The following is a 15,000-nucleotide window of genomic DNA, read 5'->3' on the forward strand; positions in this document are numbered from 1 at the left end:
AGCACCAACTCTGAACCCAACCACATCAGCGAGTCCCAGTGTTCGGCCGCCTGCTCCAACCCGCAGGTCATGAAGAAGTGTCGCTGGACTGTGGCGCGGGACGTGTTTCAGGTACAGAACTGAACAGGACCAGAACTCCAGGGCCCAGTCCCAATTCGCATACTATCCGTCCTAAATAGTATTCGAAAATAGAATTAGTACGTCCCAAATCGTAGTATGTTGAAATGAGTGTTCCAAAGATACCCGGATTGGTCTACTATTTCCGGTCAGAATCCGAAGTGCAGATCGATGCACACTCTAACGGCTAATATTGCCCACAACCCATCGCGCGTTGGACGAGGATTCGGTTAGAACTACAAACACGAGTGAAAAGTGTTAAAAAACTACAGACATGGAGGACGCGCGAGTCCGGCGGTTATGTAGAGATGTTTAAATAACGGGGTTTGAGTGATTAATTATCAGTATCTAACCTGACGAAAATGTATTTATTCAACGTTGTCTACATTATATTGCATCTGCAGTAGCATTGTGAACTTTTGTAAAGATACGTTTAGCCATTACCTTTTAAATGTATCATTATATTCAAATTGCAAACACATGGGGAGAGTCTCCGCATGAAAGACTCACTACTGGCAGATGAACGAAACGGTAGGAAATCAAATCAGATTGAACGGAGGATTTTAACTGAGACAAGAGGATTGACAGGGCAGTTTACAGTGACAGGATGATTGACAGGGCAGTTTACGGTGACAGGATGCACGCGACAGATCTGTCCGTTAAAGATGACGTGATAGTATGTCCCAAAGCTTGCCTACTCTTTTGCTACGCACTCAAAAGTATGTACTTTTTCCTCACAAAATAAAATACTTTTAGGTCGTAGTATGAGTAGGCGAATTGGGACTGGGCCCAGGTCTTCAACCCACTGTCCTGCAGAGATCAAACACACCTGAAGCTGATAATCAAGCTCTGCAAAATCACAAGCTTGTGATACGTTTTAGTTTGAAAACGCATATTTTTCTCTCTGTTTGGCTCTCCGTCTACACTGAGACGGCGTTTTTATTAATGGAAACTAGCCTTTTTGAAAACGCTCTCCAAAGTGGATACATTTGAAAGCGCTGTTTTCGTTTTGTAGTGTGGACTGTCAAAACGGAGGCATTTGAAAACGATGACGCAAGTTTAGTCATGTGACGCATATTGTACCAATAGATATTCATGTTTATGCCGGTAACAATGTGAATTTGTGACTTTGCAAACTCTTCATATCACAGTCCTGCAAAGATGACAGAATTCACTCGCATCTGCTGTCCTGCGGTAAAACATGAGAGCGATCGCGTTTTAGACCAAACATATAATGGTGAGTGAGTGCCAACCTGGACGATCAGTGAAAGAGGAGATATTTTGCTAAACAAAATGATCCTGTCAGAAGAATTGCACGATAACTTTATTATTTCTTTTTCCGTCTGTATCATCTCAGTGAGCTTTTGTGAGGTTTACGCATGCGCTGTAAGGAGAATGTAGCGTTTTCATGAGTTTTTTCATGAGTTTCTCATCCACACTGAAACATCTGAAAACGCTAGTGTGGACGGAGAGCGTTTTTTTTAAGCGAAAACGCCGTTTTTTTAAATGTATCCGGATTAATGTAGATGTAGCTTTGGATATCACACGGTTGGATACCAAATTTTTAGGGCAGTTCTGGATTAGAGTCATGTGATCTGTGATGTCATAATGAATCCAAATAAAAAAGTCTGTTCACGCGGCAGCCATATTTGCAAAGCTTTTTCAGGCATCCAAGATCAAGTCCTATCTATTTGAATGGGGGAATCCTGAAATCTCAAAAACTACTTGCCAAAATCATATTTCAAATCAGCAACAAAATTTGACTTGAACTGTCCTATAAATGTTGTTTCTTATGTTCAAATAACGTTAATGTTTTTTTAAGCCGATGCAATATTTCAATGATATAACGACTTTCTCCCATTAATAAGTAATATGAGTGCACTGTATTGGAGTATCTAAAGTCTTTGATCCAAATTCACTTACTATACATTAGGATTAATGCTTTCCATATCATAGTGCATTAAAAATATTGCATTAAAAATACCTGGATGCTGTATTTTTGCCGTAGGATTTTTTAAAGTATGTAGCCATGCATGCTTTTTTGGGGGTAATATATCAATGCTTTTTTGACATTTTAGCTCCAATACTGCCACACTAAAATACTCTGTGATAAAAATATCTACTTTACCATCCCTAGTGCTAGGTTTGGATATTGAGAACTGGTTCTTATTCAGAACTGGTTACATTAGAAAAAACCCCAATAATAATACAAATAAAACCTTTTTATTGTGATGTTCTCAAGGGTTGCGCACAGCAACGAACAATTAAAATGTGTTCGTTATAAAGAACATTTTCATAAAGACAATGATTCACTCAAAAAATTTGAGTTAGTAAGATTTAGTTTTAAGAAATTAATACTTTTATTCAGCAAGGATGCATTAAATTGATCAAGTAACTAAAGACATTTATAATGTTAGAAAAGATTTCAAATAGATGCTGTTCTTTTGAACTTTCTATTCATCAAAGAAATCATGAAAAAAAATATCACCGTTTCCAACTGTTTTCAACACTGATTATAATCAGAAAAGTTTCATGAGCGTCAAATCATCATATTAGACTAGAGTGATTTCTGAAGGATCATGTGACACTGAAGACTGGAGTAATGATGCTGAAAATACAGCTTTGATCACAGCAATAAATTACTTTTTAACATATATGCACATAGAAAACAGCTATGTATTTTACCGAGACTTTAAAAAAAATTGCCGATATTGTAAGTGTCATAATAATTTCAATACATTCTCCGCCCACAGGTGAATTTCTCCGCCTCTCTTTCTTCCCGTCGCGTGTCCGTTCATTCCGAGGCCGTCCTGTCTGTCGCCTCCTCCGTCTTCCCTGCCACTTTCTCATGGGACTTCGGTGACCTTTCACCCCGGGTCAACAGCTCAACGCCCAACACCACGGCGAGGCATAAGTACGGACTCCCAGGACGCTACCAGGCTCAAGTGAGCCTCTCAGCGGGTCACCAGGAGATTGTGGCTCAGGGGAACGTGAGTGTGGATCTGCCGCCTCGACTCGAGCTCCACTGCCCTTCACTCGTAGTGGCCAATCAGAGCCTGGAGGCGGAGCTTTCTCTGGTCAACTGGGGCGGAGTGGGCGTAACCGTGGACTGGAGGATCCAGAAGGATGGGAGAGAGATAGCAAGAGGTAAAAGAAACATAAGCTCTGATTTAAGACCTAATATGTTAAAAAAAAATGTCAGTGTTAAATAAATTGTATTTTTACAATTAGATTTTTGTTCTCTAAAAAGCAAGACAAAATAGTAAAAAGCTTTTTTTTACTATGTAATTAAATGCAATGGTGAAAAAATTGGCAAAATAAATGGAAAAAATGCGAAACACCACGTTCGGAATTCGGCCTTCGGCCAAGCGCTTCATTATTATTCGGCTTTTCAAAAGAATATTAATTTCGGTGCATCCCTAAGATTAACCCATTTTATTCAGCGTTTCATTAGTATTAAATTTAGTGTAATTCATAAAAAACATTTCTCTGATATATTCAGTGGGTTTTTTCTTTCTATACGAGTTTTAAATTCGTCCCTATACATTCCATGACTGTTATCACGAAACATAAAGGCCATATTAAAGCGTCTCATCTGTAGCAGAATGTTTTGAAACAGGCTTTGTGTCTTGTCTAGATAGGCAGCTCACTGTTTTTGGAGAACTACACATACAAACTGGCACAATCTTGATGACACGTTCTCACATCGGGACAGCTCAGATATAACGCGCTTTGAAATGACCATACACTCTCTCTCCCTCCCTCTCTCTCTCTTAAAATATCCTGCTTTTCATGATCTATCAAAACATCCCCTCTGTTTCACAAAGCATGCAAGCGATGGCATGGGAAGATTCCCTCGTTTGTTTATCAGGCCTGCAGAGATCTGTCCATCATTGTTTGCTTTGAGAGAACAGATAAGAGCGTCGATCCAAAGAGGCAGGAGGAGAAGAAAGCGGGTTACAGAAACAGAGAAATTCTTGACTGATGTGTCTGAATATAACATATACAATAAGCTGGCTTTTCAACTTTTAAAAGTGAGAAAAATAAATGTTCCCATAATGTTCGTTGTTGACGTCACTTTGTAAAGAAGGGAGGAAGTGTGAGATCCTTACAGACCTTGAACGAAATAACATAAGATTAAAGAAAATATGGCCCAGATGCCTTTTAATTTGGGTTAATGAATGACCCATACAATTAGTAATCCATAAAAGTAATAGTTAATAATAAATAAACAGTGTTTTGTTCAGAGAATTGTTGGCTTTGTTGTTTTGCACTGAAATCTCATTGATATGTTGATATGGAGTTCATGGTTATATTTTTATATATATTTTTTACAGCATTTTTAGCATATTTGTTATTTAATTATTAATATATGCTGAATTTTCCTAATATGCCTGTTAATATTTGAACATATTTTCAGTCCTATATGCAGTTATATATTAATATATATTTATTGTACAGTTTTTTTTAATATTTAAGATATTTTTGCTGATATTTTGCGTTAATGTTTTCTATCTAATTATATTATTTTACACTAATGTTCAGATGTATAGGGTCAGAAAGAATTTTTTTATTAATACTTTTATTCAGCAAGGATGCACTAAATTGATCAAAAGTGACACGTAACATCAAAAGTGACAAATAAATGCTGTTCTTTTAAACTTTCTTTTCATCAAAGAATCCTGAAAAATATAATCTAACACGGTTTTAACCAAAATATGAAGCAGCACAACAGTTTTCAACATGGATAATAAAAAATAAATCGTCATATTAAAGTGATTTCTGAGGTATCGTGTGACAATGAAGAGTGGAGTAATGATGCTGAAAATTCAGCTTTGATCACAGGAAAAACATTTTAATGTATATTTAATGTATATAATATTATACAATTATGATTTGTGATCAAATAAATACAGCCTTGGTGAGCATAAGAGACTTGTTTCTAAAACTGTAAAAAAAAAAAACCTCCCAAACTTATTATAATATGTTAATTATACTGTATATTATATTATATTTGTTTATGTTAATTATATTAATTTTTTTATTATATTACATTATATTATATTATATTATATAATATTAAGAAACCGCTTATAAACAATATTAATAAAGTCAAACGTCCTGTCCCTTCAGCGGAGCCGCTGTGTTTGCCAGATGCGCTCCATCACACGGACTCATCCCGCTGTTTCCTCTTGGTGTCGGAAGAAGTCAGCTGGTCGGATGCACGTCGGAATTGTTCGGCCCGTGGAGGGGAGCTCGCAGTGGTGCATTCCCAAGCCGTCCGGGACCTCCTGGCCCCTCGAATCACACAGTGAGTCACACACACACACACTCTACAACTGCTGGAAATCTGCTTTTAAAAAACCTCTGCAGGCTTTCATTCTAAATTCCAAAACCCTTTTTAGAAGATTCCGGAACTCCTCGTTTATCTTTGCATGTCTTGATGGGCTTTCGTGTGATTTGATTGTGTGATTTTAGTCAGTACATCGATCGTCACACCATTGGATGAGCCAATATTATGATGTCCGGTCCAAACTGTTTGAAATTCCATCTGCAGCAGAAATGACACGTTTCACCTTTTATATCACTGACCGTTTTATATCAAAGCCGGCTCGAAATGGCATGAAGATGCTGAGTTAAATGGCTTCTGCTGCTAATGCACTTTTTCCATTGAGAGCCGTGCTGCTTTTTTGACCCTGACTTTTTCCTCTGAAACATCCGCAAGGCACCATGGGAAATGGCTTTTTAAAATGCATTTTAAAGTCACTGAGTGCTGTCCAGCTCACGACCTGCTGAGATAGACTGGAAATGTGTGATTTCCTCACAGGAACAGGCCAGAACATTCAGAACCAATAAATGTGGTAACAAGTCTTATAATGTGACAAAGTGCCTCATTAGAACACTGGACGTGTGAGATGATTACACACACACACACGCACACACACACACACACACACACACACACACATTTTTGAAAATGAATTCATGATGTACTCGCTCATTATATACATTTTGTAAATTCTGAACACAGAAAAGTTACGGACTGCAGCTTTAACATTAGTTAAATATGAGATCACATGAAATAACAATGAACATATTTCTACAGCATTTATTAATCTTAGTTAATCTTAATTTAAACATTTACTAATGCATTGTTAAAATCCAACACTGTTAATTTGTATTTTTATGAACTAACATTAACAAAGATCTAAACTTGAAATATCTAAACATTCTTAATCAAGGTACATTAACTTGACAAGCAAAATGTCATAAGTATTTATTAAGTCTTTAAAAAATTATCAAAATTAAGTGAGTTTTTGCTTAAAACAAGAACAAAATATCTGCCAACTAGGTCAGAAAAATAATTTTGTTTTCCATCTGAATCAACCCATTTTTCTGACTCCATTGGCAGATATATTTTCTTGTTTTAAGCATAAACTTAAACTTTTTTTTCCCAGAAAACAAGACTTATGGGACAGTTCACCCAAAAATGAAAATTCTGCCATCATGTCTTTCTGAACCTGTATGCATTTCTTTCTTCTGCATATTTTGAAGAATGTTGAAAACCAAACCATTTTGGTCCCCATTGACTTCTATTGTATTTTTGATCATACAATGGAGATCAATGGGAACCCAAAGTTGTCTCTTTAAAAGCTGTCTTATTACCTTGCTATTTTTTCACATTCCACTACACGCTTCTCATTTTTACAACGTGCCGCTTAGGTCTAAGAGATGTGTCGGATCTTTTTTATATCTTGGTGTATTGTCAACATGTCTAATTGTAATGTTTTCTTATATTTTTTCAAAACCACGATTTAAAAACCCCCTGATATAATCGTTGCAAAACTTTAAATTCGAATTAATCTGAAAAATCATCCAGCTCTAGTGTCTTGCCTTGAATGTTTCGTTATTTCTACTGGAAAACAAAACAAAAATATTAAGTAAGAAAATAATTTTTTTGCAGTGCAAGGCCTCTGACTCGACATGCAATGTAATACGTGTACATAATGGAAAAGTTCTGCCTTTGCTTCCTCTTGTTTGTCATTTCTCTCTCTTTTGTTGTGGTTTTCCTCTGAGCACCTCATCTCTGTGATGAACCAGTACTCAAGAGATCAGCTGATGGCTCATTTTCTTTTGACTGACATTCACCCAATCCCAGATCTGAGCATGTAAGCTGTAAATCCTGGTTTGTTTTCTGTGTTCATGTCCATGAGATAATCAGTATTTATTACTTTTGCTTGGACAGAAATTCTCACCACCAAGTCTAAACACATATTACGTTTCTTTGATCAAGTCATGTTTATTTATATAACGCTTTATACAATACAGATCGTTTCAAAGCAGCTTCACGGTGATGAACAGGAAAATAACTGTTCATCAGTTATGAAATTATTGTATTGTCTAAATGTCAAATAATCTACAGCGTTGCTTCAAGACAGTTTTATATCATGCTAAATACTTGTAAACGTATATTAAAAATAGAAAAATAGCTTATTTTGACGTGATTGGTCTAAATGGATAGTCCAGTGAGTTTCCTATTTATTATTCATCAACAGCACAAAAATGTGTGTAAACCAAATTGTAGTCGGTATTCATAATCACAAACTAATTATTAACTATTTGCTTCCTTGACTCCATGAACTGGAGGTGGAGGTGTTCATGCTGGAGGTGTTCATGTGTGCTCTGATGTGTTCTTATGATGATAAATTAACCCTTACACTGCTTTCTTTTCCATCACACCTGAGTCTTAAACTTCTGATATTCACTCATTTATTCTGTTTCTAAATATTTAATAATCTAGCATTGATGTACACACACACACACACACACACACACACACACACACACACACACACACACACACACACACACTTCCAGTCAAAGTTTTGATACTTAATTTGTTTTACATGAATTTTTTTCCTCCTTAAATACTGTAATTAGTTTAGTAGTTTTTAATTGTATTATTTATTTGATGATTTGTACCATTATTTATTTATTTATTTGTTTGTTTGTTTTAAAATATGAAGTAAACTATTTTTATTTGATTTGGATCCTTCACTCATTCATTTAATGATTTAAGTTAAAAATGTTATTTATTTATTTTTATTTTTAACTTTATGATTTGGACCATTATTTATTTTATTTATTTAATTCTTTATTTTGAAATTTAGAATTATCTTTATTTATTTACTTATTTGTTTTTTTTTTAAGTGAGAAATGTATTTCTGTCAGGACAACTATCGTCAAATATGATTGACAGTTAGCATACAGTTAGGATTGGCGGTATGGTTCTGTTCTGGGCAAAAACTCCCTGCGCGATAATAGCAGCAATAACCCTCCTTAGGGTAAACAGAACAGAACCAACATGAATGTATTGCAGATATCATTCATTCATTTTAATGTACGACATAATTAGAGAATTTGAGTCTGATTCGGGGGGAATCAGAATGCCAGATCCTGACTGGAGACAGGAGGAGCTGGGGAGGGAGGAGGGTAATTCGCTCCTGAGAAACGCGATACCTGCTGATAATACTGAAGAAGCTTATGTGTATATGTTGATTGATGAATGGCCCAAGTGAGCAGAGCTGAAATCTAGAAAAGGAAAAATCACACACACACACACACACACACACACACACACACACACACACACACACACACACACACACACACACACACACACACACACACACACACTGTGGTGTTACACATCTGCTGAAGCACAGCTGTGGAAATATGTTAGACTCCAGGAGGGAGGAGACACCAGTTATGTGTGTTTATGTGTGTTTATCTATGCGTGTGTGTGTGTGTGTGTGTGTGTGTGTGTGTTTCCTGTCTTCTGTTCCACACCCATCATTAATTTGAGGGCAGAGCTTCCACTAACCAGATTGAGAGAGAGAGAGAGAGAGAGAGAGAGAGACAGAACTGCAGACAGACAGAACGAGTGTTGGAGGAAGTGTGTTTTCTATCTCTTTAACCTGCTCCAGATGGACTAAATACCCCAAAACACACACACACACACACACACACACACACACACACACACACACACACACACACACACACACACACACACACACACACACACACACAGACTTATGTAAGAACACATAAGTGAACACACCACTTTTAGTTTAGGAAAGAGTTGTGTTTTTGTCCCTCTCTTTCCCTCCTCGTTTTTTCTTTTTTGCTTGTAGTTTTCACAGATGTGAGATGCTCAAGCCCATTATAATCGTGTGTGTGTCGTAATCGGCCTGTCAAAGGCTGTGGTGTTACTACCGGCGGCCCGGGCGGGACAGTCGCACTGGGACCCGTGATGACCAAAACCCTCCCTCTGCATCTGTTCATGTCACGCAGTTAAAAATGACTATAACAGCAACACGCCTTACTGTTCGACACTCAAACTGAACGATCTACATGGCATTTATTAATCTTTGTAATATTACACAAACATAAATTGTATAAAGTTTAGTCTATTAAGCTCACCAACCTACTCTACAACAGTGTTATTCTTGTATTATTCATATACTATTTTAGTTTTATTAATATATTTAATTATCTTTTATTTTTTTATTTGATAATACTATATAGATATATATTATTATATGTGTGTGTGTGTATATGCATGTGTGTATATGTGTATGCATATGTGTATATATATATATACATACATACATACAAATATTAGATACAAAATTTATTATATATATATATATATGTTTTATTTATGCTTTATTTCAATAAAGAAAAGTGTTTCTAATAGTTGTAGTGTGTTTTAGTTAATGGTAATAACCCGGCTCTAAACCCGACTCGTTGCAAATTATATATTCTGTAATTTTTGCTCCATGGCACGTTCGGTTCTGTTTCCGTCACTGTTTTTATGTCTTGTTTGAAGGCTAATGAAACTTCAAAATGATCAGCGTCCCGTCGGGTTCAGTAGCGCGTCACATTCCCCTCGGCTGATGCTTTATTAGGGTTATTGAAGCTCTGAACGCGCAATGCATAAAACATTCAGAGCGCATTCACCTTGTATTAACTTCCTGTGTACGTTCCAACGGGAAGCTCATAGGAAAGAAAAATTACAGATGACATATCTTTAAAATCTCAGTCGCTACTCCTGGTTGGTAATGAGATTAAATGGAGAGCAAAAACAGTTGTTCAGCCTAGAGTGATAAATCTGTCATCATTTATTCATGTCTTTCTGAATTTGTGGAAAACAGAAGGAATGTGTTTGTCTTTTTTTTGCACAAAATTGAACATAATTTTTTTTTCTTAATTAAGCTTTACATAAACAGGGAACCATTAACAGGAATGCGATATGTTGAAACAAGACTTCACATTGCCCTCATTCCTGAATGTTATAAGTACAAGTCATACATGTTGTACTGAATACATAAATAAAGACACCTAATCGTATGAATACATAAACATCAGGAAAGAGAAAAATAAATAAAATTAAATGACTAAATAAAATTAACTTGATAAGAATGAATACAAATTATACATACATATACATGTCATATACCTATATGTACACACATACATAAAGAGAAACTGTATGTACATATATAATTATACATATGTGCAATAATTATACTTACACATCCATATATACTTATACATTCATACATCTAAGAACACGCATATTCACACACTCCTACCATGTTTGTCCCCCTTTTTTATATGAGCTTTTTCTATTAGGCCCAGAAACAACTTGTATTGGATCTCATTAGTGATGATGCTGTTTGTGTTTCTGTGTGTTGCAGTGAGCGTGGCGTGTGGTTGGGTTTGAGCGATCAGTATTCTCCGCGAGTCCTGCGCTGGGTGGACGGTTCTGAGGTCCAGTCAGGGGATGAGGGCTCGAGGGACCGGGCCAATCTGCAGCCTGGAAATGTGTGTGTGTCACTGGACGCCAGCAGCCAGCCCAGCTCACACTCCTGCACCGCCAAACGAGCTTTCGTCTGCCAGTTCACACGGCAAGGTAAACGTCCCGTAGCAAAACACACACCTCTGGATCACATAAAGTCTGCTGCTGCATCCCAGTTTGCATACTGTCCTTACTGTATCCACAGTATTCCTGTGCCCCATGACGCTTTGCGCAAATTATGGGTGTAACTTCCGTTAAGCTGTAAACAATCAGTGAAATGCTTGCTCTATGAACGCAATAGGTTAAAAAAGTGTCACAATGAGACGACATTAACCATCGATCATTAAAAGGAAATTTAAAAGTGTAAAAGCATCAACAAGTTACTTTCAACAGACATAATAACCCCAAAAGCGTCTTTGGTTAAATATCACTGTAGAAGGCTAATATATACAGTGTATGTATATGTATGTATATATATATATATATATATATATATATATATATATATATATATATATATATATATATGTATATGTATGTAACTTATGTTGCCTTAATCAAAAATGTTCATTAACTTCAGCATTACGTGATACTATTTCAAAGTAATTTCCGTCATTTTGACAGATTATAAATTGCATTTACCTGTGAAAACAAACCTGTAAAGAGACGTGAGGATCTGAGGAGAATAACGAGAGATTCTTCATGCATTCCAGTGAATTATTAATGGAATATATCATAAATTAAATTCTGGAGAACCGACCACAAATGTGCAGTAGCCTATATATGTTGTCCTTTTTCAAACTTTTACAGCGGATTGCAAAGGGGAAAAAAATAATCATGAGGAAAAGAAAGCAGCGACTGAAAAGAGCTCTTGCCATAGATGTTCTTGTTATAATAGGTCACGTTAAAATACCAAGTATAACGTTATTCTCATGATGTCTGAAAATAAATCATGAAGGAAAATTGACAGCTCATCCAGTCAAACTGATGGATCAGCTTTATTTGTAGGACAACCTTATGATTTGAAATGATTCGTTCAGCCTTTTTGAATGGAAGTTCCCCAAACCGGAAGTGCCACCCATAATTCAAAACGCAGTAAAGTCGTCAGGAATAAGGTGGATAGTATACATCATTTGAATGGGTGCATCGCAAATAAAAAAAATTTGCCTGGATGTGTACGAATCAAGCCACCCTTGTGAGAAATAAAGAGCGCTCGTAAGAAATGAAGTCGCGCTAATGAGAAACGAAGACGCAAGTTGCACTAGTGTGAAATCAAGTTATGAGAAACGAAGTCGTGTTAGTGTGAAACGAAGTCGCGTTAGTTTGAAACGAAGTCGCTGTTAGTATGAAACGAAGTCGCGTTAGTGTGAAACGAAGCCGCGCTCGTGAGAAACGAAGTCGCGCTCGTGAGAAACGAAGTCGCACTACTGAGAAACGAAGACATGAGAAGCGAAGTCGCGCTAATGAGAAATGAAGCTGCGCTAGTGAGAAATGAAGCCGCGCTTGTAAGTAACAGTCTCACTAGTGAGAAACGAAGCCGTGCCTATGAGAAACGAAGTCGCGCTACTGAGAAACGAAGTCGCGCTACTGAGAAACGAAGTCGCGCTAGTAAGAAACGAAGTCGCACTAGTAAGAAGCGAAGTCGCGCTAGTAAGAAACGAAGTCGCGCTAGTGAGAAATGAAGCCGCGCTTGTGAGAAACGAAGTCGCGTTAGTGTGAAACGAAGTCGCTTTATTGTGAAACGAAGCCACGCTCGTGAGAAACGAAGTCGCGCTCGTGAGAAACGAAGTCACGCTCGTAAGAAATGAAGTCGCGCTAATGAGAAACGAAGACGCAAGTTGCACTAGTGTGAAATCAAGTTATGAGAAACGAAGTCGCGTTAGTGTGAAACGAAGTCGCGTTAGTGTGAAACGAAGTCGCTGTTAGTATGAAACGAAGTCGCGTTAGTGTGAAACGAAGCCGCGCTCGTGAGAAACGAAGTCGCACTCGTGAGAAACGAAGTCGCGCTACTGAGAAACGAAGACATGAGAAGCGAAGTCGCGCTAATGAGAAATGAAGCTGCGCTAGTGAGAAATGAATCCGCGCTTGTAAATAACAGTCTCACTAGTGAGAAACGAAGCCGTGCCTATGAGAAATGAAGTCGCGCTACTGAGAAACGAAGTCGCGCTAGTAAGAAACGAAGTCGCACTCGCACTAGTAAGAAGCGAAGTCGCGCTAGTAAGAAACGAAGTCGCGCTAGTGAGAAATGAAGCCGCGCTTGTGAGAAACGAAGTCGCGTTAGTGTGAAACGAAGTCGCTTTATTGTGAAATGAAGCCACGCTCGTGAGAAACGAAGTCGCGCTCGTGAGAAACGAAGTCACGCTCGTGAGAAACAAAGTCGCGCTACTGAGAAACAAAGTCGCGCTACTGATAAAACGAAGACATGAGAAGCGAAGTCGCGCTAATGAGAAGTGAAGCTGTGCTAGTGAGAAATGAAGCCGCGCTTGTAAGTAACAGTCTCACTAGTGAGAAAGGAAGCCGTGCTAGTGAGAAACGAAGCCGTGCTAGTGAGAAATGTAGTCGCACTAGTAAGAAACGAAGTCGCGCTAGTAAGAAACGAAGTCGCACTAGTAAGAAGCGAAGTTGCGCTAGTAAGAAACGAAGTCGCGCTAGTGAGAAATGAAGCCGCGCTTGTAAGTAACAGTCTCACTAGTGAGAAACGAAGCCGTGCTAGTGAGAAATGTAGTCGCACTAGTAAGAAACGAAGTCGCACTAGTAAGAAACAAAGTCGCACTAGTAAGAAGCGAAGTTGCGCTAGTGAGAAATGAAGCCGTGCAATTGGGAAATGAAGCCGAAGTCTAAATAAATGTTTTTCACACAATGCGCACAAGACCCAATTAAATTAAATTTAGAGCCCTGATAAGCAGTTGAAGGAGATAAATGTTTCTCTGCAATTACTCAGAATTATTTTGTCCCCCTTTTTATTTTGGGGTGAAATATGTCAGATTTAATGAGATTCACTCTTTAGTGTATAGCAGAAGTGTGTGCATTGGCTTGCAACTTACCATTTTATTGAGCAAGTAAAAAATAAACCAGTTGTTCATGCTGCAATTTGATTGGACAATCACTGATCACTTTACTCAAAGTGATACAGAATAGTGCAAATCATGTTTCATTTGAACATGTAGAATTTTCTATGAGAATGAAAAAAATTCAAATCTGAATCCCCCAAATAACAAGGTCACTAAACAGTGAAGTGCGGCAGAGAGGTTATGTCACAGTTTTCACCCAGAGCATATCGTATGAGCTTCAATTGAGCTTAACTCACTCATTATACTCTCAATCTCAGGCTCTTGGCTTTGTCTGAGTGATGTTCAGATCTTTTTCTTTTCATTATTCAAAATAAGATGTATTGAACACCTCATGGAATCATGATGCATAGAAAGATCAGACGCTCAAGCTGATTCAGTCAGTAACACTGCAGGCAGCCGTGTGTGTTTATGTGCTCGGCTCTACCTTCTTGAGAAAACGTATTCATTTGATGAACGAGTGCTGATAGGACAGAAGTGTTTAGAGTCTGAATGTGTTTTAAGTTGAGTTTGCAGCTAAACATTAGTGTTTCTCTGCAGTGCGTGTTCCTGATGCTGGCGTCTTTACGGTGGGAACCGCGGTGTTTAACACACACAGTCCTCTGAGGAGCCCCACAGCGACACACACATCTGTACCCAACACACCCGCCAAGAGCGTGGAGGTAAACTCTCACTCACTCACTCACTCACTCACTCACTCATACAATCACTCACTCACTCACTCACTCACACACTCACTCACACACTCACTCCACACTCACACAATCACTCACTCACTCACTCACACACTCACTCACTCACTCACACACTCACTCACTCACTCACTCATACAATCACTCACTCACTCACACACTCACTCACACAATCACTCACACACTCACTCACTCACTCACTCATACAATCACTCACTCACTCACTCACTCACTCATACAATCACTCACTCACTCA

The 15,000-nt window shown here is 37.9% G+C and overlaps 1 protein-coding gene across 1 annotated transcript in view; it reads left to right on the top strand.

Moving 5' to 3' along the window:
• pkd1a (polycystic kidney disease 1a) overlaps positions 1–15,000 on the top strand; it is a 98,650-nt gene that overhangs the window by 23,342 nt on the left and 60,308 nt on the right. Inside the window, exons 6-10 of the mRNA XM_077245804.1 lie at positions 1–111; positions 2,871–3,264; positions 5,251–5,428; positions 10,884–11,098; positions 14,593–14,714. The exon at positions 1–111 is cut by the window's left edge and continues 170 nt beyond it. Of these exons, the coding sequence (XP_077101919.1) occupies positions 1–111; positions 2,871–3,264; positions 5,251–5,428; positions 10,884–11,098; positions 14,593–14,714 (1,020 nt within the window). The remainder of the gene's footprint in view (positions 112–2,870; positions 3,265–5,250; positions 5,429–10,883; positions 11,099–14,592; positions 14,715–15,000) is intronic.

This window comes from Siphateles boraxobius, unplaced genomic scaffold, assembly GCF_051911475.1.
Source record: "Siphateles boraxobius isolate OS27281-9 unplaced genomic scaffold, OSU_SipBor_1 29, whole genome shotgun sequence".
NCBI classification, from domain to species: domain Eukaryota; kingdom Metazoa; phylum Chordata; class Actinopteri; order Cypriniformes; family Leuciscidae; genus Siphateles; species Siphateles boraxobius.